Raw genomic sequence first — 25,585 nt, 5'->3', positions numbered from 1 at the left:
TCAAATGGCAATGGCTATTTGGACGGTAAGGTTTCCTTTCCGTGTCGTGTTGGATATCTTTCGTCTGTTCCTTCTGAAAAAACATATACTGTACTAACCATTGGAATTGGATCCTGTTTGGTTTTGTTTTGATTTACAATACAAATGGTTTAATAATTTGATTTGGTGTTTATTTTTAATTTAAAAAATAAATTTTGAATTATCATTTTTAAGTAAATTTTTAATTTTTAATTTTGCAAAAAAAAATTAGCGCACGGCCACATGTCTCATTAGAAATTAAAAAGAATTGCATAAAAAGTTTAAAAAGTATTAGCAAGAGCCGATGTGTCATTGTTTTATAGGGTAGCGTAAGTTAGAAAGCATAGCCCCGTCACACTGAATAACTCATACCGGATAACATCAGTTTTTGAGTGAAAGGATTGAAAGTCATTCCCGCTTGACAAGTGAGCTAAGTTTTCGTGATTATGGCTTCCCTCTGCTCCAATCTTCACACTCCAGGCCATCATCTTTATCTATGTTTTTCCAAAATTTTATTCTCTTTTTGTTTCATTTTTTTTTATTACTGTTAAAAACCGTTTTTTCTCTTTATTTTGTCTAAATTACTTTGGGTTCATCAGTATATGTGGGTTTGTTTAGTTTTGAATTTGGTTGGTGGTATTTGCGTCTTACTCTTCCAGTTTTGTTGTTAATTGGTAATTTAATCTAATAATTATGTGTTAATGAGGATCAAGATAGGATTTTTAATCCAAACCAGATGGAACCTCATGCTTTTGAAGCATTTATTGTCTGATAATTGATGAAACCGATACCTTAGATAACCTATTTGTCATCAAGGATGATGCAATTTCTAAAATTTGAATCTTGACATACTGTTTGTCAACAATGAAAAATTAACTCCATAAAGTTCATTCTTTGTTTTCAGTAGCAGGGTAAAATTCAATCCGAGAAAGGAGTCAACAATAAGAACAATAACTTGCGAGAAAGCAAGTTCAAGGGGCCCTGACAGTGAGAGGGTAGTCAAAAGTAATTGTTTGAGAAAACCGTCGCGAAGCAGAGAGACAAAAAAATTTTGTTCATAAAGGTTTAATTACCGAGTCACTTTCCAATGGTATGTTTCCAGTTCTTTTAGACAATGAAGATTTAATTCTAGGTTATCTTTCGGGAAAGATACGAAAGAAATTTGAAAGCGTATTGCCTGGTGACAGAGTTAGAGTGTCCTTCTGATTCAACCAAGGGCCGTATAGTTTATAGGCTTCGTAACAAGGATGCAAAGTGGATGGCAGGGTAGATTTCCATGAAATCTACTCTCTTTCAATTAGTTACTACGTATTGAGGTGAGGAACCTCCAATTATGAAAACAGGACTCTGTAGAATATAAGAGAAAAAGGTAATTTGATATCCTTTGAGAAGCACCTCAGGCGATTGATAAATTGGTTCTTCAGGCTAAACCTTAAAGCTGGTGATGATCAGAGGATCTATGGCAATTAGTTTAGCTGGTGAGTTTCTTGGTAACATGGCTTGGATTTGGACAAGTCTTGCCTTCTGTAGGAGCTTGGTTGATTTAGAGATTGGTGAGAGTTAATCTTGTTGTGTAGCCCGATTTTGAAAGAAGTTTTATGATCATTTTCAACCTCTCTTTGAATAGTTTCGATGAATGTATTTCTTTGCTTGAATTGAACGGTATGTTTTTTTTTAATTGTTCAATTTTCATGTACAGTTTACATCAATGAAATTTATTGCACTTGGAATTGCTTTTCAATGTTGATTCGAGCTTGTCTGAAATGTGAACTGCCTGAGGAATTTCTTGAATTCAAAGAAGCCTTAGTAGGACTATTAATATGCTAAAGAGATAGAATTAGAGGGAAATAACGTTATTAGTAAGCTTTCTCATAAACAGGATAAAATAAAAATGAAACCCTGTTTTCAGTAGCTGAAAGCTGATGGTACTTGCTAAGAATATTTTTGGTGTCCTATTACTGGCAGTGGGAATTTTTTAGAGATTCTAGTGGTATTTGGGGTATATAGCTGCAATCCAAGCATAGGATTGCTTCTGACTTTGCTGCAAATCTTTGGAGTAATAAGGGCAGACTTGTAATGGCTTGTGAAAGTCATGGTCGGTTAGCGGTGGAATCAGACTGATCCATTGGCAAAATAAAGATATTAACAAATGAAAATGGAATCTATAAGGACCAACTAAAGATTGCCAAACTCATTCAGGGAAACTGGGGTTGCATTATTCAACAAGTTTGATAGAGGAGTAGAGTGAAGGAGGAGAAAAGAAGTGGGATAATGCTGAGTTATACTCTCCACGAATGACCCAGCTACGTGAAGGTAGTGATTGGTATTTCTTTCTTTTCTTGTTTTGCGCATCAAATCCAGAAAAACTCAAGTTGGAAATTTCCTTGGAATTGATCGACTCAGCACGGCTGCATCCAGAAATTGCCCTGCTTTTTTTGGGGGGCGTAAATTACATAAAAGTATCTTGTGGTTTGAAGTGAATAAATTTGCCCTCTGATATTTAAAAACTTGCATATCAGATAGACTAATTTCTGTCATGTGGATTTGAGGATGAAATCTTGAAAACATTATTATTCTGGACAACAAACCTTAGTTCATGTCATTGTCCAAAGAGAAAGGAGATTAAGAAAAGACTAATTAAATGTTAATGGGAGTAGGAACAAGTAGTTTTCACAACCAAGTAGGATATTGAAATTTTGCTGATGCCGATCTCTGCTCAAAGGAGCAGGGAGATCATTGCTCCATGCCCAAGTTCTAGAATTGCTTATGCAATCACTTCTTCTTCTATTCAAATCTTTTCATAATTTTAATAAATTCTACAAGATGTACAACTTGAAGATCTTTGAACTTGACCTCAGTACTTATCCTTCAGTAAATCAAAGTAAAAGATTTGAATAACCTGAAGTTTAATTTAATTGGTTCGTGCAATTATTTTAAAAAAATGATATTCAATAAATTTAAGATTTAAATTTTAACACGTAATATATTCTCTTATCCCAATGATACGAACTCACTTTTACCCAAAAAAAAAAATGTAGAAGATTTGAAGAGATACTATGTCGCTATTCAACTTGCTTTATGCTCATTTAGCAACCAAAAAAATAGAGTTGGTGCATGTCTGAGCCTTCGGTCTTAAATCTAACAATCAAAACCTTAACAAATTAACAGGTACCAACCGGTTTAACCCTTTGTTTTGTTCCCCTAATTAGAGTCGAGTGGCAATAGTCCAAGAAGAACAAAGTCAGAATTATATCAGCATGTTGTTGCTTTCAAATAAGCAATTGGTCTATAGTCTATGGAAGTTGGTAATTAATTTAAAACTTTCTCTTCTTCTTTGTTTCAACTATGATCTATAATTAGCAAAGCCAAATCAAGCTATTAATTATTATGATAAATTCAGTCCTGCGGCTGTCTTTTCTGACATTAGTTTGTATGACCACCAGCTCCATATAAGCTTCATGCTTTGCTGACTTAATAGATTAAACTACTGCTGTCTTAAGCACTAATCACACACTGAAATGGCCACAAGGATTTGTTAGGAAAGTATATTCTCCAGAGTTCTTGATACTTAGCAGAATACGTCAGCTAGTTTCCTTTTTTTTTTTTGGGTGTGTCTGTGTAATAAAACAGTGTTTATCCTCTTCGACAACTGCTATATATATAAATCTGAAGAGAGTTAGTTTTATCAAACAGAAGCATCAATTAAAGTAGCTTGATTATCCATGAGATATCTTGTAGAGAAATCATGTTGCATTGTCTTCTTATTCCTAAGAGTATCTCAACTCTACCCAGTTTCGGCTTCCCAAAAAAATATTGAATCCGAAAAAACCGTGCAAACGATTCGCTCTCTACTACCATGACATCCTTTTCGGTGGCGATGACTTGGCTAATGCCACATCTGCTGCTGCTACCAATCAGACTAAGCTAGGACTTCGGGAAGCTTGTGGTATTCGATGATCCCATCACAAAAGACCAGCATCTCCTTTCTCATCCGGTTGCAAGAGCACAAGGTTTCTATTTCTATGATATGAAAACTACCTACAATGCTTGGTTTGCTTACACTTTGATCTTCAACTCAAGTGATCACAAGGGAACTATAAACATTATGGGTGCGGATATGATGATGGAGAAGACTAGAGATCTGTCCCTTGTTGGGGGAACGGGAGATTTTTTCATGGCTAGAGGCATTGCTAAATTTAAGGCTGATACTGTTCAGGGTGCCAAATATTTTCGCCTTAAGATGGATATTAAGTTGTATGAATGCTATTAAAGAATATATAGACTTGCTTTCCCATGTGCTAGGTTTGGTTGGATCAAATAAAAAGAGAATGCATTAAGTTTTGGAGTTTGAAACTTGGACGTGATTTTTGCATGCTGTATCTATGTGGTAGCAAATTTGCATGCACATGTCATTGGTTTGCTTCTATTTGGATACAAAGCTTTACTTCAATGCAGATCATGGTCAGTTTGAAATTGTTCTGAAATTAGCAAAATAATTTCCTTTCTGTTATATGATCTTGATGCGAAATACAATCATAGCTGACCATGGGGTTTTGGCCTAACTTGCCATGGTCGGAGCCGAAGGTTCATACACAATCTCCTCCATCCACTCCCACTATTGGCCCCACAGCAGTGTCAACTTTTTTTTGTCGGATCAACATAGAACACCTTGATTCTTGGTTCGACATTTCTGACAACAATTTTTTTCAACGGCCGGATGTGCTATATAAGAGGAGACATAGAGCCAGAGTGCTTCAGAATTAATTTAAGAGGTGAAGATATCCACATGTCCCACTTTCATTCAACATTTATAAACTAATTCTTTTGCCTATAATGATACGTACACAATTAATTATTTCAACTGTTCAAAAATTACTAAAATATTTGATGATGCCGATTAATTATTTCAATTGAGTTAAACTGACGTACGTAGATATGTTAATTCTAATTGATAAGATATAAAATTAATATGAATAAAAGATATGAAAATAACATAATTTAAAATTTTTTAAAAAATTATAATTAAGTTTATTAAAATAAAAAAATTATATATTATATTTTTATATCTATATTAATTATAATATATAATTTTTATGTAAAATATAATATAAATATAATATTTTATATAATACAATAATACAAATTATCAAATTTAACGCGCTGTTCACTTGTAAGTCAGGCCGGAATTTGAGCCGTGGTCAGTTTTATGGCAATATCTCTGGGTTCATGGGTCTAATCCAGTTTTATAATGGGCTAATTTTGCCAAACTTTATGGGCTATTTTTAGCTAAGGAACGATCTTCGGCCCGGCTCAAACTACGTTCTTCAATTTGGAGCCAGGATTAAATGTCTGTCCAGCTCATGCCTACTCTCGGTAACCACGAAATTAGCGCCGCTGAGATGACATAATTTATAATTACTCTTTTATTTCAAAAAAAAAAAATTATGATCTGTGCTTCATATACCGTTGTAATAAAATTATCCGATCACAAATGATCAAAAATATTACTAGAATTTTAATTTCTCAAGTTTTTTTTTTTTTCAACCACTAAAGTTTTATCAATTAGTAAAGTTAATTACTTTGGTTTAATCATCTAAATCTCCTTCTTGTGTAACGTAATTAGACAAAATTTTTTTAACAAACTTATTTTTCGAAATGTTTATATATATATATATATATATATATATAGTATGCATATTCCTAACCAATTAAAGTAACTAATTTTTTTAAGTGAGACTCAGCGATTTTAATTTTAAAGCATCACATTCAAAGTCATGCCTATCGCCTAAAGTTTTTAATTTCCTTTATACCGCTTATGATTAAATATTTATTTGATTACTATATTATATTATTTCTATCAATTTAACATTTAAAGAATTAAAATTCATAATTAAATATTTAAATTTGTATTTCATTGAACATTTTATTTCGAAAGCTAATTTCGCTATGACATGACATGTTTGACTAACAATAAAATGTTAGGAATCAAGCAGTGGCTTAATTATTGTCATGTCAGTGATGGATCCACTGCATATCAACATGAAAAGAAAAAAAAAAATCCAAAAAACAATTGAAAAAAACAAAAAAGTTTTAACTATCATATTTGTTGATCTGGTCAGTGACTCACTGATCACCTACGCCACCTTTTCCTGTTGTCCCTTCACTCTTTCCTCTTCTTTTATAGTTTTCCCCGTTGCCTCTCTTCTTATTTTTTTGCCTTTTTTATTTTTTAATCTCAAAAACAAAAAATGCATAAAATGATTTTTTCTTTTTTATTTTGTTAATTCAAAGATAAAAATAGGGTGACATTTTACCACCTCTCATAATTTTATTAGATATTTTTATCTCTTCAATAAATTAACTAACACTATTAATAATAAAAAAAAGACTAAATATGTATAGAAGTAAATTTTAAGTTTTCAATTATAAATTTTTATTTTTTAAATATTAATATGGCAAAATGATATATTTTAAAGACAAAATAAGTATTTAACCTACCGTTTAATTATTGTTTTAATCTAATTGATTAGCTAATTAATTACTTTTTAGTTTATCTGAATAAACAACTTATTTTAATTTATTCTTAATTTTTTTATCTTATTATATATTTGACCGAAAAACATATTATGTATTTAAATTTTTTGAAATCTATAATTTTTAAATATCAATTCTAATAATATGACAATTGATTCATGAAATAGTTAATTGTCCTATGCATTGGTTTTATGCATACTGAGTCATCTTAATTATTTCCAAAATTGAGTTGTAAGTCATTCGTTTCATCATATTATATATATAAAAAAAAAGAGTAACAAAAACGCTTTTTTATTCTTACGGGCAGCCTTAAGAAGAAATAATTGATTCACCTACCAAAAAACAACCAAGCCGATGGTCACTAAAAATCAAAATCCAACAAACCTACTCCACCAATCTTCTCCAAACTTCCATTGAAAAAAAATGTTAGTGGTAAGACTATATAAATCAAGGGACCACATTGCACGTTTTCATAGACAATCCCAAAGTTAATTTCCATTAAATTCGATTAATTATTATTTTTATTGCAAAGAAAAAAAATTTGGTACACGAAATGAAAAAGGATGCCATTGTTAATTTGGAGCTAATTTCTCAATTATACGTTTCATATACATCAATTCATGCATTCTGCTTGGTCTATTGGATACTAGTCCAACGACAAGGTGACAAGAGACTCGAAAAGGAATTCCATGTCCAATTTGCTCAAATATGCCTTTCATTTACATTCTGCTTGTTGCCTTTCTATTTGGATCACGTTCATTGTCGAAGATGACTGGCTCTAAATCTGTCGCCCTTTATATGTAAATTCCATCACCTGTTGATTTTGAGTTTTTGACGAAATCGGGATACATGTTGGAGTTTTTGTGGCAACACTTTGTTTTTTCTGCTTAACAAGAAAATAAATACAAGCGGAGCTGATGGTTCAGATGAAGTGAAGTTTAATATTGGTTCTCAATATTTGTTAGGTCTAAATTTAAATTTGAATGTATAATAAAGCTATCGTGACAGTAGTTGGCGGCAGAGACAAGCTTAAGCGGAAAAGTCTACAATGGATGATTGATGGCATCATTTTTGCCTAGCAGGTACAAGATCCTGTGCCACTTTGGACGTGAGATATTGAAATTATTGTTCCTTGACCTATCACTTCCACAGCCAAATCCATGTAGCTGGCTCTATTTAAGGGAACCCCAGAGGGAGAACAAACCACCTCATAATTGCTTGCATAACTAGAATTCATTCATTAAGATTTTGACACTCCTTCTTGCTCTTTAGTTTTTTTTGTTTTTTTTTTTTTTATCAGACATAGAAGTAATGGCATCAAAAAGTTACATTCCTCTTTTGTTTTTCATGCTTCTTGTTGCATCCTCAGCTTATCCATTCAAGAAACAGCAATATAAACCATGCAAACACTTAGTTCTCTACTTCCATGACATTATTTACAATGGCCAGAACAAGGAGAATGCCACATCCTCCATTGTTGCAGCACCACAAGGAGCTAACCTGACCATCCTGGCAGATGAGTTCCATTTCGGGAACATTGCCGTTTTTGATGATCCCATTACCCTGGATAACAAGCTTCATTCAAAGCCTGTTGGCAGGGCTCAAGGCATGTATCTTTATGATACCAAAAACACGTACACCGCCTGGCTAGGATTTTCATTTGTTCTCAACAGCACAGATTACCAGGGCACCATAAATTTCGTTGGAGCTGATCCCCTGATGCAGAAGACAAGAGACATTTCTGTGGTTGGTGGCACCGGAGACTTTTTCATGCACAGGGGAATTGCAACTTTGACGACTGATTCCTTTGAAGGTGCTGTATATTTCAGGCTCAAAGTTGATATCAAGTTCTATGAATGCTGGTGAAGAAGAAAACAAAAAAATGGGATAACAAGTGAGTGAGATGTATTGAAACAAATACAGCCCTCCATAATATTATTCTTGTTGAACCCTTTCAATTTCTAATTTCTTTGCCTTTCATTCTGTTGTATTGAATCCTATTGGATCTAGGATTAAACTACAAGAGATTTAAATATATCTCATCCAATAAATCACACTCCTCACTGATCTCAAGATTTGAACATGATATTTTCAAGATAAAATTCCGAGTGTAAACTGCCGAGCTGTCTTGTAGAGATCTAAGATAACTTTGCATGATGTATGAGATTAATGTTAGTAGGAATTATAACAAAGCATTTGGAGAATTACTCCAAAGCAAAAGAACCAATGTTAACCAATTTTCTAATTCTTCATCCAAAATTTAAGAGAAGGGACACCTTTTTGCAGCTAGTTTCTCATGTTTCTTATCATCAAGTCATTCTGCTTGGCCTATTGGACACATGTTCACCACAAGGGACAGGAGATGTCCCAAAATGGAATTCCATTAGTGCAAATGTGCGTTTCCTTTACTCTTCTGCTTGTTGCCTTGCTATATAGATCATGCATGTGCATATCATTATCGAAAGAGACTGTCTTTAAAATTCACACGTTATCCGTAAATTCCATCAGTCAGTTTCTATATTAGAAAAATGGAATTCGAACAGAAGTTCAGGCAACATTTTGCCTTTTTGCCTAAAAAAAAAGCAATGTAAGTGCAGATGGATCTAATTTCTGGTAAAAAGGTACATATAAAAATTCTCAATATATTTTGGATTTCATTGTCAATATGCATATATAAATTTTAAAGCTGCAACAACTATAGTCTAGTGAAAAAGTCAAAATACACCGACAGTGGTAGGTACCAATTAATCCTCAAAAAAGCATACAAGAAATGGCTGCTGCATGATTCATTGTAACCATTGGCTCTCTCTCTCTCTCTCTCTCTCTCTCTCTCTCTCTCTCTCTCTCCAATGCCAATCATATAAAGAAAATCAGAGCATGGTTTGTTAGTAATTTAAAATGTGATAGATCTTATATTAAATAAAAAGATTATTTATATATAGTTTTAAAAAATTATTTGTATGATTTGTTAATAGTTTAGAATGTAATATATATATCATATTAATCCAAATTCTAATTTTATTAATTATATCAACTTATATATGGTATTTGATAAATATTATTAAGTTATATATTTACCATATATACTCTTAATATTTTTTTTAATATAAATTAAAGATAGTTATTATTTTTTACTTGAACAGTAAAAATTATTTAGAATCAATAAGTTATTTTTTGTAAAGTTTTTACAAAATATTTAATATTTTTATTTAACAAATAATATGTATATAATAAAATTATACTAATTAAATACTATATGGACAAATTAAATTAATAATATTAGAATTTAGATTAAAATGATATATTATTTAAAAATTTAAGATGTAAATTGTATATTTTATTTTTTTAAATACCATATCTTTCAAAATTCAAATATAAAAAATATAATGAACTCATTGAAACGTAAACACATGCGGATAAATATTTTACTTAATTATAAATACATATTTTTTCATTTAAAAATAATTACATAAATTTAAAATTTTATTTAATTGATTGACATAATCACTCTAAAAAAATAACATCATATAAATCTAAATTTCAAATCTGATATTGAAATTCCTTATCCTCTTGTCGTTTTATGATCTCTTTTGTATTAAAAAAAAAAATAATTCAAATCCCTCTTTAAAAAAATAGATGCATGGGTGTAATTTTAGGCGCAATTAGGTTTCGGTTTCTTGTGAACCCATAAATCCTTTACAAAAGCCCATAGTTGTTGGTCCAATGATCTCAGAAAGCAACAAGAATTCTCTGACACAGACCTAGGATTAAGCCCAAGGAATGATTTCAAGACTACAGTTGAGAATACATGCAGTCAAGTAGATAACCACTGAATTTTGTGTTGGCGCTATTCTCCTGGTAACTTATCCATCCATTTATCCACGGACGCCATCATTTCAAAAGCCAAAACGAGAACCAGGAGTTAACAGAGACACAGAAACATAGAGCTGCTGCCTGAGAGTGTGAGAGAATGCGAGGCATAACGCTCACGGAGAGCGGATTGGTTGTTCATTCACTGTTGCCTCCATGACCTAAACCCCCAACTCTTTCACCTCTCATTTGCTTTCTTTCAATGTTAATTCTCTCTTCAAGAGGCACTCTTCCAAGCTATCTTATCGCCACCAAAGCCTTCTTTTCTCCAGGTATACTTTCATTTTCTTGTTAACCATTTAAGGGTCATTTCTTTAAAACTTTTTCTTTCTTCTTCTTTTGGACCCTGCTTGTCTACTTGTACTTAAAAAGCAAATTGTGAACCCATAAGCAACAGGGGTTGCTGGTGGAAAATGCTTCTGAATTGTGGGTGGTTAATCGGGGTAGTTTCAGCATCTGTCTAGTGGGGGGATGGTTGACAATGTCTACTTGAAATGACATAAGTGCCAGAACAAAAAAAAAAAAAGCACGTATACCAATCTATTTCTAACGAAGAATCTCGTATAATTTGAATTTGCTCTCTCAATATCAAGTGCCAAGATGCAATGCAAATGGTTGGGAGTGGAGAAAATGTTTCAGTTATAGAGTTATACGAATTTTTCTTATGTAGGTGTTATAGAAATTGGTGTGTAAGCACATGTGACGAGTGGTTTGTGGGTCTTCTGCAAAAGGTTGATGAACGTCAGCATAGCCTGGTAAGGTTTTTTAAATCAAGTTCCTTTTCTTCTTTGTTCTAATTAATTTTAACTACTGTTAAGACAAATTTCAAATACAGTACTTTTAGATATGATGTTCAGTTTGGTAGAGGATAAAATGCAAAGTTTAACAATATCATGCCTTTAATGAAAATATACGGAAGTTATAATCTGGAAAGAAATTGTTTTGGGTATTCTCTTAAATCTTAATTGTAGTAATTTTCTGCTTTTGTCAGTTATTGTTGTTGACTGACCCATCATATTAGCCTTTGATGTATATTACCTATCATTTATGTAGCTTTCTCTGTCTGCACTATAGGCGTTCTTCTCTTGGCTTAGAAGCTGTTTATATGAATTTCTCTGAGCACTTCATTTTCAACTAGGAATATAAGTATGTTGATTGCAAGAACTGGGAAGAGAGTATCGCATTGAGGCACAAATCAGAGGATTGTTGTGTTTTGGATCATGCACCTGTGAATAATAACTTGACAAGGGAAATTATATAGCTACATATTTGGCTGTCTCAAATACATTGTTTAACAATCTGCTAAAGTATATGGTTCTTTTTGGGTTGCTCACATTTCAAGGGTCACAACCAGCAGTTGCTCTCTCAGATATTGCTAGTGGGTAGCAGTCATTTCCTTACATAGGAGACCTTGGCGATGTTAGGACAGGTTTTGCTTCTGTGAGGAAAATCTCCCTGTAACTTTTATTTATGATACTTTTATTGTTTAAATTAAGGCCTATGCATAGTGATTCCGCTTCCTTATGGTGAAACTTAAAGCAACTCTTTTGTTTAACTGTTTAGAACTAAACAGACCCCTGTGTCCTTTAGAGTTTAATGTTTAGGCAACTGATCTTTATAATCTTTGTATTTGACTATTGTGAATGTTGTGATATTGCTACTGTTTTAGTTCTTGTTCCCCTTCTTAGCTTTAAACATCAACTACTTCCTAATTCAATATGCTTTCCAAAGTAAGTTCAGAAGGAAAATAGAGAAGAAAAACATTACTAATTGTTCTTTTGGTAGAATAAAGTTTTTGCGCATATGAGGACACATCTTGAACCACAGTAATTGAAGCATTTTCTTTTATTGCAGGCATTCTTGCTGATCTTTTTTTCAGACAAAACCTTTTTCATTGCAGTAACTCTAAATCGTTTTAGTAATATTTTATTAGTTTTAATAAAGAATCTGTCAATGATCTTTTCTTCAGACGCTATTCTATAAATGGGGGTCAAATTTACTTGTCTAGACAGATTAATATCTGTTTCCACAAGCATAAATTTTGTATCTTATTTCTTTTTGAAATAACATAAACTCTTTGTCATCCACCATTTTCATTTTGGCTGGGGTAGATATTGTGATCCGAAATCTTTTTCTTAGTGCTAACAGAAGAAACATTTTTTAACTCTTTTCTTTTTCCATCTTTAACCATTTTCTTTTCCATTAGCACATGTGTAAAGATTTCTTAGTTTTAAAACTGAAAATCAACTGTTGAATGCACCCTGATTTTGATGTTTTATATGCAGGCACTTTTAACTGTTGGAAATGCTGCTGCTGTAATCTTCATTGGGACTTTTGGTGCACTTGCGTACGTTGTTCTGCCCATGCATGGTGATTTAGAAGTCCCTTGCATTTTTTAATTTCATTAAGTAAGATTCCTTATAGGTGTGTGCTTCTCATGGAAAAGACATGGAAAAATCTTTTTAAATAGTTGAAGTGTTTATCTATTATGTTCACGGCAATGGCAATCATATCTGTTGTTCTCGGAAGAACTTTTCACTATGTTGATGAAATCCTTCCATTCAGGTTTTTCCCTTGAGTTTTTCAATATAATCCTGGGCCGATAAAATTCAATTATCCCAGGGCAGTTGTAGATACTGATTTAATGCATATTGTAATGCCACTAAATGCAACAAATGTGTTATCTTGAGACATTTCCTAATGAGCTTCAACTTGGATATTTGCAAAGTGAAGTTAAATTAATGAAAGAGTGAAAATTTTCTATTCTGCAGAAAGTTTTTGTATCATTAGACTTTTAAATAATTGTACAGTTCAAAAGCACTAAGATTATAATGCAAATTAGATTATTTTCAAAATATCTTTGGTAAAGCAATTGTCATGATGTGAACTTTAGTATGGTTGGTTTATAAGTTTTTTTTCTCTAACATTAGACTAGTAATGCCCAGGTTTGGTGAGGCTGATCTGCCTATTGATGATATTGCTGCAGTTTGCCTTCTGGTATATTATCTTCTAACTTTTAGGCTTTAACTGTGGGGTGAAGATGGGAAAGCACATTATATGCTGAGAAATATGCTATAGAGTAACCTGTAGTTTGGAATTTCGTTCCCAACTGACATAAGCCGAAAAGTAAGCTAGTTCAAAAAATTGCAGATATAATTTGGAGTTTCAACATTGCTTGATGCTGTGTCAAGTGAAAATCAAACGGCAGAAGATGAACAAAAGGAGGTCAAACTACCACTTCTTTATATGATTTCGTAAGTTATCTGACCTGCCTTGGATATTCAAGCTCCAATATGGGTCCTTTTTTCAAGTAAATTATTTTATTTTAGAGTTAAGTTAAATCAGTTTCACACTTTGTTGTATAATACAATACAGTTTCAGAATTTCTGGAAATCGAGCTGGGATCTTAGCTGCTGCTAACACTGTTATTAGCACTTTCCTCTTAGTTTTCGTTGCCGAGTGGGGTGATAAAACATTTCTTGCACAATCGGTCAGTGCCAGTGCTGCAATTTACATTTATCATACCTTCAATTAATGATAATTGCCACAAGTTTGTTACTATTAGAAATTTAGAATGGATCATTTATATTTATCTTATGATGGCTGAATTAATGATTTGCTAATTCCTTTCTTCTCATGCAGCACTAGCAGCAGCCTCTTCACCTCTTGGTGTCATTGCAGGCGCACTAGCTGTTCATGGTGTTACTACTCTGGTAACTTACACCTTTTTTATATCTCCTCTGGTACCATATACTTGAGCGCAAAAGAATAAATGCAAAAATAGTCTTTCTTTGCAGCCGCATTCTACAGGCTAGTATATTTGCAAAACTAGCAAGTTTACTGTGAAATCAGGAACAAAAGGATTGTTTTTTTCTTCTGAAAATTTTGTTTTAATATTAGAATGTGTACAGGCAGGATTTATTGAAATTTGATAGTGCTACTGTTACAAATCTTTTCTAATAAGGATAAGTTACAATTACCTTGAAATACAATGAAATGTTCAATATGATATTTAAACTTTAAAATTCTCTAACGTGGTATTTGAATGAATCTGTTAATTAATATTCCGTCATGTGTCATTATTTGGAGTTAATCACATTAAGGGTAAATACTACATTAGTTAACAAATTTATAATTTAGGTATCATATTAAAGATTTTTAAAATTCAAGTATTATATTTAACATTCACTATACTTGAGGAGCCATTCATAACATTAATCCAAAATGTAATTGCGGAATACAAATATATAAGTCAAAGTTGCTTAAATCAGTCAGCTGAACAAGAACAACTAATTGACTTCAGAAATCAGGGCCCTTATTAATCCAATTAAAATTTTCACTTTTCCCCTTGTGTTGCAATTTAGTACTAAGTGAGGCAAGGAGGATCAGAGGCCTCATTTTTACTGCATAGATGGGAATTTACAAAATCAGTAACTTGATCATATGACATATAAATAACTTTATTCTAATGCATAAAAACTGAATCTTCGTTGCAATCAACAATATAGTGGAAAGTTCAATGCTTCAAGATATTCCAGATGGACATAGAACAATCCTCGTCAGGGTTTAGCGTGATTTCGAACTTAATGTTATCAGCATCCCAACATTGTCTTATTCCTTTCCTCATCAAGCCTAATAATTGGCAAATTATTCCAAATTATTGTTTTGTTAGAAACACATTGTGGCCATACATGTCCATGCGGATCTAGTCAATGATGATCTTTTCATGGAATAAATTAGAGTATGCAATGAAAGTTTGGTTTGAGCAAGTTATACCATATGATATAGCCAGACAGATTTATTCTTTTGGTATAAATCGTCTAGTCCATTAACCTAGTCAGCGTCATCATGGTATTTGTACCTTTAAAAGGTGCATTGGTTGGACCAACATGTTCAGGCCATCAAATACTGTTATCCCATATGACTAAACCTCAGTTTGGAATATATCGACAGTGGGGCTGCGAGGATTGCGTGCCATTGGGACATCTTCTTCCTTGCCCTGTCATTGCAACTGTTAACTTTAATCAAATGAAGCATATTAAGCTTTCTTATATACATTTCATCCATCAAATATAAATGAAATCTTCTTTTGATTCTTCTGCAGGCCATTGCCTACATCAGCGGTACTCTCTTTCTCGTCTTCGCTGCTGTAACATTGATTGAGATTATGAATTAGAGGTTGGAGTGAGATATCAAAGTCACATTTTTGTGCACTTTATTCTTTGCTCCTGTTATTGATGATATCTACTTATATGATGGATTTATCGCGTGGATTTGTTACATATTGAATCAAATCATGAGCCGAGACAGGAGGGTATAATTGCATCCCATATGATTTTCTTGTTGCTGAATGTCTCTAATTGGTGGCTGATATAACACAGAGAACTTTAAAGGTCAAGCAGGCCAGGTTGGCTCAAAAATGAGGTTTGTATTGTGGGAATTCTTCTCTTTCTTTAACTCTTCAAGAGTGGGGTAACAATGTGTACACACATACGGAAGGTGCAGACGTGGCAGACCCATGCCCATCCATGAAAACTTTTAACAGAGAATAAAAAAATCAGCCTTAAAAAGATGATTGTGAAAGTGGAGAAACCCCACTTCTGGCCTCTTTCTTTGGCAACTTTCACCTTTAACCTATCTTTTTCCACCTCTGCTGCGTTCTTTGCCTATCTGTCCAATGCTCTACTCCACTTTCTTCCTTACTGTTCTTACCTTTGTAGCAATAATTAACTTCATTATTGCAAGAATTATTAGTTAAATTAAATACATCATTAGCATCCAAATATGTTTCAGAATTTGATGTTAAATTTCGTAAGCATCCCCCTATTATGTCCATTTGTAGTTTCGTATTATAGCAGCATATGAAAATGCTAGAATCCACCATTGTTGTCATATAAGATTACCAATTTTTTTGAGTATCTAACAAATTTATTTGAGTTTATATTTGAGATATTATCAATATATAAATTTTATATATTATCAATAAATTAAAAAATAATAATTTATCAATAAAATAAATTAAAAAATAACATCTTGTTAATTAATAAATTTTATTTTAAAAATTTATATTTATTTATCAATAAAATATCATCATTTGAATTATTAATAATATATAAAAATTATACATTAATAATATATCAAATATTAACTTATTTTATTTATCTCATAATTTAAGTATATTATAAAAAAAGGATTTCAGGATTTTTTTTTTTTTTTTGTGCAGAAAATAAAATGAGAGGGGGAAAAGCAGAGAATAAGTGAAGTTAGCGTGTAAAACGAAGATGGAAGGATTTAAAGGTGGGACCTTAGTGGCAGATGTTGTACAGACAATAAGCTTTTTTTTCATGTGACAAAAACTATGCAAAGGCAATAATGCTAATGACGATTCTAACAATGTACTTTTGGGCTGGGTTGGTAGTCACATGAATAACTCGTGCATCACCATAGCACTTGCACGCTAATAACAAGAAAAAAAAAAAATAATCCGAAAATTAATTAGCATATTCTTCATTGCAAATAAAGAAACCACGTTGGTGATTGGCTTTTGCCCCACCCCACTAAACTTCTAAACTTTAAGATTGACACAAACTAGTTAAGTTACAGTTTATTGATTAATTTATTTTATTTAATTATAATTATAATTTTTTTACTTATAATTTAAAAAAATCCATAAATAATAAATAATTAAAAAATACAATTTAAGAATAAAAAATTTATAAATATTTAAATTTAAATCTTAAATTGATATAATATATAATTATATAAATCATTTAAATTAAATTTCGATTCAAAAAGCATAATAAACTTAACATCTTTCTTTTCTTTCATACTAAATGAATTTAATATTTCAAAATCTATTAAAAAATAAGTTTGATATCTATTACATTAAAAAATATAAATAAATTATATATTATTCTTGTAAATCAGTACATGTTAAACTAAGAGTGAGATCAAGGCTTTGCTTCCATCTATATTTTATACACAACACAGTTACAAAGTCATTTGTGAAAAAGGTCAGCAATGTTTCAAAGTTCAAGCCAATTAAAACTTACTTTTAATTTTGTGTTTTGAATCACAAATACAATGCTGTCAATTTTAAAACAAAATGGAGTTTGAATTTCTTATATATTTAGTTTACATTTTAAAAATCTTTCAATTCTTAAAATTTATTATAAGTCTAAATAAAAGTCAAAATTGGTTTCACTCACTCAAATTACTTTCTTTAATATTATGATAAATATTAAAGAATTTGAAAAAGTATTTATTAAAATAATTTGAACATCATATATTGAATCTTTATTATTAAATTTTATGTATTTTTTTATTTGATAATCATTTTAAACTCTTATTAATTCGAAATTAAATCAATTGAATTTTATAAAGAGAATAAATTCTCTTAAATTTTTTTTATTCATAAAATTTGAAATTAAAATTTTACTTAAAAAAAATCGAAGTATTTACCACTTAAACTAATAAAAATTAGTATTAAAATTTATATTATTAATTTTATACACAATCATTAATTTTTTTTTTCACTTTTTACATTCAGATTATTTAACACATCCAACATCTATAATATTAATGTTTAATGTTTCGACATATAGATGAAGATCAGACGGCAAGTAGTGAGGATAAGTTTTTACGTGTCAAAAGTCTGATTGGTTGCGAGATTAAAAGATGAGGGAAATTGATTTTTGGTATTGAAAAATCTAAAATAGATAAATTATTCAAAATTTTAAATTAAAATAAAATATATTATATTTAATAATTTAAAATAAATTATCATAAATCGTGTATTTAAAATAATTTAAATAAATAATTATGGATAAAATTTAAATTTAGAATTTTTTTATAAAAAAAAAATTTAATCAATTAAATCAATCAAAAGAAATTGATTCTTTGACTGATTTGTGGTTCCTAAAAGTTTTGACCTTTCAATCGCTGATATCGTTGTATTGTATGAGCATAGCACCACATATTTTTTGTGAAAATTATGGGTCCAGATATCGAAGTTTGTGTTCGTAAGCACATGGGTCCCACGAGAAAGTGCAGGGACTTAGGGAGCACAAAACAAAGACGACTCGCTGCCGACGACCAATTATGAAAACAACGTGCCACGTTGATGTGTCAGAGGAAATGTATTTTTTTTATTTATGTTTGGTGAGGTGGACAGGGGTACAATCTAATTGTGACGAATTGACACAATAAAAAATTTCAATTCTGATTGTAAATTATTTTTTAAAATTTGGTTAAAGTTCGATTTTAAATAAAAAATTAGTTATTTAAAATTGTTAGATTAAATTAATTTATAAAAAATAAATTTATTTTTTATGCTCTATTTTAAATTAAAATTTAAGTGTGAATTAATATATAAATAAAACAATAAATTTTAATTTAAATAATAAAAATTTATATTATATAAAAATGTGATTAAATTAATAAATTATTTGAATCAAATATTAAATATATTTAATTTTAATTAGTTTGATAAATCAATTTATTTTAATTCAAATTTAATTTAATAATAATTTAATCAAACTTAAATTTTATATAAATTAAATCCATTAATCTATTATTTACGCATCTAAGGTTGGAGATAGTGGAGTGGACCAATGGGGTGTGCATTGGGGTGTTCGATATCGCGTCGCCACGCAAACCGAACCATGAGCTTGACTTTTGGAGTCCGGGTAAGGGCAGCAGCCTCCCTCCATCGGTTGCTTTCATCACCCATTACGCTATACTTCTAGATAAAGGACATGAGTTGTGTTCCCATGCACCCAATTAATATATACTTCTAGATTTTTTCTACTTAAAAAAAAAAAAAGTAAGATGTTATTCAAACATATAAACAATTATTACATTTATTAATAAACAAAATTTTAGATTTAACATGCAAAAATAATGAGGTAACGCATAATATTAAAGATATAATAAAAAATAAAAAATAATTAATAATATAAAATATATGAAATTTGTTTTTTTTTTTACAAAATTAAAAATTTTCACTATAAATATATTAAAAATGAACTTAATATATAATTATAGATGAAACAATTATAAATAATATTAATATGAGCGAAACCTTGCACTTACCTCTAGTTTGAAAAAAAATAAAAAATAAATTATTTATGGATGAAAATGAAATATAAACTTAAATAATAGCATATATTTCTCTCAAATTCCAAGTTCTTCCCCTCCCAACTTAACAAAAAAAAGTAAAAAAATGATGTTTTAAGTTTAAAATTAAACTTTAATTTTGATTAATATTAGGAATGATTGATAAAGTATTATAAAATTTTTTAATATAATATTTAAATTATAAATTTATTAATTAATATCATATTTAAAAAATTATTTATTTATTATTTATTATTATTTAAAATTAATTACATTAAAAAATATCATATTAATTAATAAATTTATAATTTAAATATTATATTAAAATTTTTTTAAATTTAAATTTTATATTAAATATTTTATTATAATTTAAAAATTATTCATGATATTAACTACTTTTATTTTTAATGGCAAAGGGCAAACCATTCTTTTTCACCATTAAAACAAAAAAGTGAGCGGTTGACATATAATCATGATTAATTATATCTTAAAATCTCTGAATGTAGCACGTGCAGCTATCATAGACACGTGCCAGAACCATCTAAATTTCCACCATTTCACTTCCTTGTTTGCCACACTCTCCCTCTTTCTCTCTCTAATCGCCTTACTTCTCTCTCTCTCTATCGCAGGCGCGACGCCTAAAGTCCAAAAATTCCCCTATCCTTCATTCGTACGCTCTCTTTTCTCCGATTGAATACAATTCGATTTCAAAGGTAATTTTTCAAATTTCGCTGTTCCTAGCACAATTCTCCTTTTTTTTTTTTTTTTGCGTTTCGAATGCTTAATCTTTTCTAAAATCCCGTCCAGTTTCACAGTAGCTGTTTTTTTATGAACTTTCTTATGAATCTGTTAATATCTAGACCGTTTGGCTGCCGTGAAATTCAAAACATTAGTGAAAATTTACTTTAAAAAGTTATTTTCCTTTGTTTTATGTTTTGAACGAAGAGGCGTGAATTTCTATAAAACCTTAATCGAGTTGAATCCAATACGTTTCTCTTTCTTGAGCTGAAAGTGAAAAGTTCAGTTTTTTCTTTTTTTGAATCATGAAGGAGGAAATCGGTATTATCTTTCATTTCCCTTAATTTTCTGCTATTTTCTCAGCAACCAAACAGGTTTTCTAGCCTGTATCTGTGTTTATCAGGATTTGTTGTTGATATTATTTTAGCAAATTCATTAACAATGCAAATCCTTTAAACTCTGAATTTATTTCGTAGAAAAGTCCGTTTAGTTTAAATTATTTGCTTAAAAATTGAGGTATTTTTTGAAAAGTTTCTTTTTAAGTTGAAACCTTATTTTTAGTAATTCATTTTACCATTAGGAATCCAGTGTCAATTGTTTCATAGATCTCGCCTCAGAATGTTCTTTTTTTTTTTTTTAATTTTGTTGATTGCTTCAATTATAATTTGTAACTGATATCTATTTTTTTTTTTTTTTAGGAATTGTGGATAAATATTGGAGCTCTCCAAGTTTTATCGTTTCATAATTTAAGTAAGTTTCTTGCTTCCATTTTTATTTTTTTTTTTCTGCGAAATTATATGTTTTTATGTTGAATTGGTATTGAAAAAATCACATCTTAGCTATGTTATGCCCAGCTGTATTTTTATAATGCTGTTTTTTTTTCCCTCATGATAGTTCAGATTGTTCCTTCCTCGGCATGGTGCTGTCTGCTTTGGCTGGCTGATGACGTTTGTTCTCACTTTGTGTCTTTTGTAATAGGGTTCTATTTCCATCCTGTCAGCATATATAAATTTGCATTACTAATATTATGTTCTAGAGCTGTAACCTTTTTAAAAATTCGGCAGATTTTAGCTTCTTAAGAATCTAATTTTGTTTTCCTTATGTTTTGGTCTTTGCTTATCTCAAATCTTTGAGCCTCAACTTTCTTATTTTTATTTTGGAACAGGATGGTGGATCACCATGATTTTGTTGTAAACTTGTCTGGTCTGCACTGATTTATCTTCTTTTGCTACAACTGATTGGCTAAATTTTGGGTTAAATCACTTTTTAAGTAAATGGATCGCTGTGACACTTCAGGGTTTGTTAGTGGGGGTGGCATTTACTCACTCAACGACATCTAACCCTAGTTTTGTGGCTAATTGTCTTCACCTGGAAGTCAGGTTGACTGCTTTATTGCAATTGAGATTTGGTCTGTATTTAATTATTTGGTTTCAGCTATTAGTAAATGGACAGCAGGTTCTCAAACTTGGGGTTTTCTGCTAATTATTCTTTGAATGCATTCAATATTTTGGGTAGTTCAATGCAAGTTGGGGGAACTGGGTTTCCACATAATGCGGATACTGTTCTACGTCTCGATTACCCTGGCTCTGCAATCCCTCACATGTCAATATCAAAAGGAGTAAAGCGGAAGTGGAATTTGATGGATGGATCCATCAGTGAGCTAGTTGGGTCGACATTGTGTCTTGGACTAGGCCGCTCCTCAAGTTCCTCAGACAGCAAGGGGAGTTTAACAACTGCTTGTACTACAACATCTTCATCCAAAGAAGCTGATGAAGAGTCCTCAATGGATATTGAATTGGACTTTACCCTCCAACTTGGAAATGAAAAGGCAATCAACCCCAAGAAATCTGCTAGTGCAAATTTTCTGAAGGGACTGGAATTGCAACCAGAAGTTGACCTGGAGTTGAGTCTCTCCACTGGGCCTTCTGAATCTGATATCACTAGTGACCATCTTAACTCTTCTCCTATTCAGTCAGGTACTGAGATGCCAATAGCAGTTGATGGGGCAGATGAAGGATCTACTTCCTGTCGCTGGAAACCTGGGATGGCTTTGCCACCATTGCAGAGTTTACCAGCTAAAGAGACTAGCATCTTCCTCAAGGGAGTTAGAAGAAGCATTGATCTTTCTCCCATTTTTCCAAACCTTTCTTCAAGCGTGATTACTACACCCAAAAGCTCAGTCACCTGCACGTCTGGGATAACACGGCAACAACAGCCACAACACCGCAGCTCTTGTTCAAAGATATGTCAGGTTGAAGGATGTGGAAAAGGGGCCAGAGGTGCTTCTGGCCATTGTATATCTCATGGTGGTGGCAGGAGGTGTCAAAAACCTGGCTGCCATAAGGGGGCAGAGGGCCGCACTGTGTATTGCAAGGCCCATGGTGGCGGTCGGCGATGTGAATTTCTTGGTTGCACAAAGAGTGCAGAAGGTCATACTGATTTCTGTATTGCCCACGGTGGTGGTCGTAGATGTGGTCATGATGGTTGCACTCGAGCTGCCAGAGGGAAATCTGGATTATGTATACGTCATGGTGGTGGGAAGAGATGTCAAAAAGAAAATTGCGCAAGGAGTGCTGAAGGCCTCTCAGGACTCTGCATCTCACATGGAGGTGGCCGTAGATGCCAATTTATAGGATGCACGAAAGGGGCACAAGGGAGCACAATGTTCTGCAAGGCACATGGTGGTGGAAAACGATGCACATATCCAGGGTGTACCAAGGGTGCTGAAGGTAGTACCCCTTTCTGTAAGGGTCATGGAGGGGGGAAAAGATGTGCATTCCAAGGTGGTGGCATTTGTACAAAGAGTGTTCATGGAGGAACCAACTTTTGCGTAGCACATGGTGGAGGTAAGAGGTGTGCTGTGCCTGCATGCACCAAGAGTGCAAGGGGCCGTACTGATTATTGTGTTCGTCATGGTGGGGGCAAGAGATGCAAGTTTGAAGGGTGTGGCAAAAGTGCACAAGGTAGCACTGATTTCTGCAAGGCACATGGTGGAGGGAAGAGATGCTCGTGGGGCCATCCTGGGTCAGAAGACGGCAGCCAGCCTTCTGGTTCTTGTAACTCTTTTGCAAGGGGCAAGACAGGTCTCTGTGCACTCCACAGCGGCCTTGTTCAGGATAAGAGGGTTCATGGGGGTGCAACACTTGGGCCTACTGTCCAAGACCCTAAACTTTGCAAGTCTGAGAAGATGAAAGAGATTGTTACTTCTGAGGACATGAATGTTGACATCATGAAATTGGGGAGTGGCATTGAAGCTTTGGCCGGCAGAACTTGTTCTGGTTTAAATCAATATGGAATTCCAAATGCTCGTAATTCTGTTGGGGAAGGAGGCTTCTCTGTTTTTGTTCCTGAAGGTAGGGTGCATGGTGGGAGTTTGATGGGAATGCTAGTAGGTGGTTCTGGTCTTGGCTCGGGCAATAGTGAGGGGTTGGCTGGTGATCCATCAGAGCCAAGTAAATATTTTATGGAGCCTCAGAGCTGGATGTAAGTTTATTTCACAGCTATTGGGAAGTTGGCCCAGTTTCCTTCTTGTTTGTGTCCTTTGGTTCTAGTTTGTTACTCCTCAAAGTGTTAGAAAGCTGTCGTCATTTATTCGTCTAGATGGTGAGAAAAAAAAAAAAAAAAAGAAGCTTTGTTACTCGTGTGGCAATTTAGGGGATCAGGTAGGATGTAGCTAGTAATGACTCAGGTCTTTGTTCTTTCTTGTAAATATTGACATATGTCCAGCAGGTTGTGAATACAGGGTAGTGCCTGTAAGGTCAGTCAGTTTGTCGAACATTATGGTTATAATAAAGCTTTCATTGGAACTATGCTTGGTTTAAAGGTAAATTATTCTTATCACATGTTTATGATATTATACAAATATAATATAAAAAAAAATGATAAAAAAAATATGAAGGTGATGTAATTTAAAATTTTAATAATAATCATATGAGTTTAATAAAATTAAAAAAATATATTTTATTTTATGTTAATATAAATTTTAAAATGTAATTTTTTTATAAAATATGATATAAATATATAAATTTTAATATTTTATTAGATTTGAATGCACAAATCGTCAGAAATTTTATCATGTTCTCTTAGTTCAGTATCTTGTTCTCTTAGTTCGATGTTTGTTTCTCTTTCAAACTAAGCAATGGATTGGTGATTGTCTTTTGAATTGGCATTTTTCAAATACCAAACGAAAAGCCGCCGCCATTTCTTAAACCCAACAGTCAGGCGATTGGCCCTCCCCTCCACTGGGAAAAACTTGTTGCACCTACGATTATTTTAGACCAGTCTTGAAAATTGCTTGTTACCTCCAATCTCTAAATCTTCGATGACTTTGCACAAAGCAACTCTACAGTTTCTTGAAAGTGAAAGCTAAGTGAAATTCCTTGTTGTGAACTCCATTTTCTTTTTTTAATATTTCAACCTAAACTAAAAAGTTCCGAGGAAAAGGAAGAAAAGGAAAAATTAACTTTATTTTTGGGGTATTACAACATCTTTTAGAATCCCTATTTGCTCTCGTCCTCTTGTCCCCATTTATTTTGTATGGTGGTATTACAACACCAAGTTCTGTATGCATGTGTAGATTCCCCCTTTATAGACCCTCATGCTTGAAATTTGCCGTCTTTGAAAGTTCATCAGCTGCTTCTAGCAAGGAAGTAAAGGTGGCAAGTGATAAAGCTGTGGAGCTCTCATGTGCTCTCATCCTGGGCAAAAAGTCCGTGCTAAAACCTCTTTCAAAAGCATCCACCTCTATAGATGGCCAAGAATGCAGCCTTCGTGATTGTTTCCTCATCATCTCATCGTAGGACTCTGTTTGTGCAGGTGGGAGAGTCCCTGACTGCATGTTTTGCGTTGGTTGATTTGAGCTCTTATCAAGGCTTGTATTGTCAAGATCATCCAACAGGTCCGGGAGGTCATACAGGGTTGATGAGCTTAATCAATTTGAATATTCTGACCGGAACATGATTAGGAGGTTGTACGGTGCCTGAAAACTGAGGAAGAGGAGCTTAATCAATTTATTGATGCCATCCAGAATTTGAAAATTCTTTCAATGTTAGTTGTTATGCTTGTGATATCCTTTCTATTGACTGATATATGGCGACGCTGCCTTGCAATTGATGATCTGTGTTCCCAACGTAGTATACTAACAATTTATATTATAAATTTGAAGCTTCATAGTTGAAAGGCAGTCCAAAGCTGCTCAAGCCTCGATGATGAAATATCATAATCGGCTTCTTTCATGTTCTCATTTTATCAGATTAGTCGAGGGAAGTTCTGGCAAGTTGTTAGGGGAGGCCAATTCACCCCGAGAAGG

General features: G+C 32.4%; 2 protein-coding genes, 2 long non-coding RNA genes and 2 pseudogenes across 9 annotated transcripts; all 6 read left to right on the top strand.

Annotated features, from left to right (window-relative positions):
- The first annotated feature begins 454 nt into the window (after window positions 1-454).
- Window positions 455-1,759, top strand: LOC149513968 (uncharacterized). The gene is made up of 2 exons (XR_016329086.1): window positions 455-1,108; window positions 1,206-1,759. It is a non-coding gene; the product is annotated as an uncharacterized LOC149513968 (long non-coding RNA).
- A 1,981-nt stretch (window positions 1,760-3,740) lies between these two features.
- LOC111318746 (dirigent protein 5-like) lies at window positions 3,741-4,403 on the top strand (annotated as a pseudogene).
- A 2,991-nt stretch (window positions 4,404-7,394) lies between these two features.
- Window positions 7,395-9,151, top strand: LOC111287159 (disease resistance response protein 206-like). The gene has a single exon (XM_022877454.2). It carries the CDS (start codon window positions 7,864-7,866, stop codon window positions 8,416-8,418), a length of 555 nt encoding a protein of 184 aa, XP_022733189.2. The 5' UTR covers window positions 7,395-7,863; the 3' UTR covers window positions 8,419-9,151.
- Window positions 9,152-10,376: 1,225 nt separating this feature from the next.
- On the top strand, window positions 10,377-14,455 carry LOC111318735 (uncharacterized; annotated as a pseudogene). Its single transcript, XR_016329083.1, has 8 exons — window positions 10,377-10,694; window positions 11,093-11,177; window positions 11,561-11,851; window positions 12,708-12,792; window positions 13,368-13,419; window positions 13,573-13,676; window positions 13,804-13,912; window positions 14,065-14,455. The product of XR_016329083.1 is annotated as an uncharacterized LOC111318735 (transcript).
- A 1,257-nt stretch (window positions 14,456-15,712) lies between these two features.
- LOC149513967 (uncharacterized) lies at window positions 15,713-16,815 on the top strand. The gene is made up of 2 exons (XR_016329084.1): window positions 15,713-15,846; window positions 16,646-16,815. It is a non-coding gene; the product is annotated as an uncharacterized LOC149513967 (long non-coding RNA).
- Window positions 16,816-20,110: 3,295 nt separating this feature from the next.
- Window positions 20,111-24,086, top strand: LOC111278581 (uncharacterized). 5 transcript variants are annotated; one of them, XM_089746170.1, is made up of 5 exons: window positions 20,111-20,252; window positions 20,976-21,027; window positions 21,177-21,224; window positions 21,443-21,656; window positions 21,793-24,086. In XM_089746170.1, exon 5 carries the CDS (start codon window positions 21,797-21,799, stop codon window positions 23,762-23,764), a length of 1,968 nt encoding a protein of 655 aa, XP_089602296.1. In that variant the 5' UTR covers window positions 20,111-20,252; window positions 20,976-21,027; window positions 21,177-21,224; window positions 21,443-21,656; window positions 21,793-21,796; the 3' UTR covers window positions 23,765-24,086. The 5 variants fall into 5 exon arrangements, with proteins under 5 accessions (XP_089602296.1, XP_089602295.1, XP_022720982.2 ...); XM_089746169.1 differs by having other exon boundaries at window positions 21,172-21,224; XM_022865247.2 differs by lacking the exon at window positions 21,177-21,224.
- Window positions 24,087-25,585: the final 1,499 nt, after the last annotated feature.

Source organism: Durio zibethinus, chromosome 17 (genome assembly GCF_047325235.1).
Source record: "Durio zibethinus cultivar Kanyao isolate XHJ-2024 chromosome 17, ASM4732523v1, whole genome shotgun sequence".
Taxonomy (NCBI): Eukaryota; Viridiplantae; Streptophyta; class Magnoliopsida; order Malvales; family Malvaceae; genus Durio; species Durio zibethinus.
Note: the sequence above shows the minus strand (reverse complement) of the source record. Positions and strands in the feature narration are given on the sequence as shown.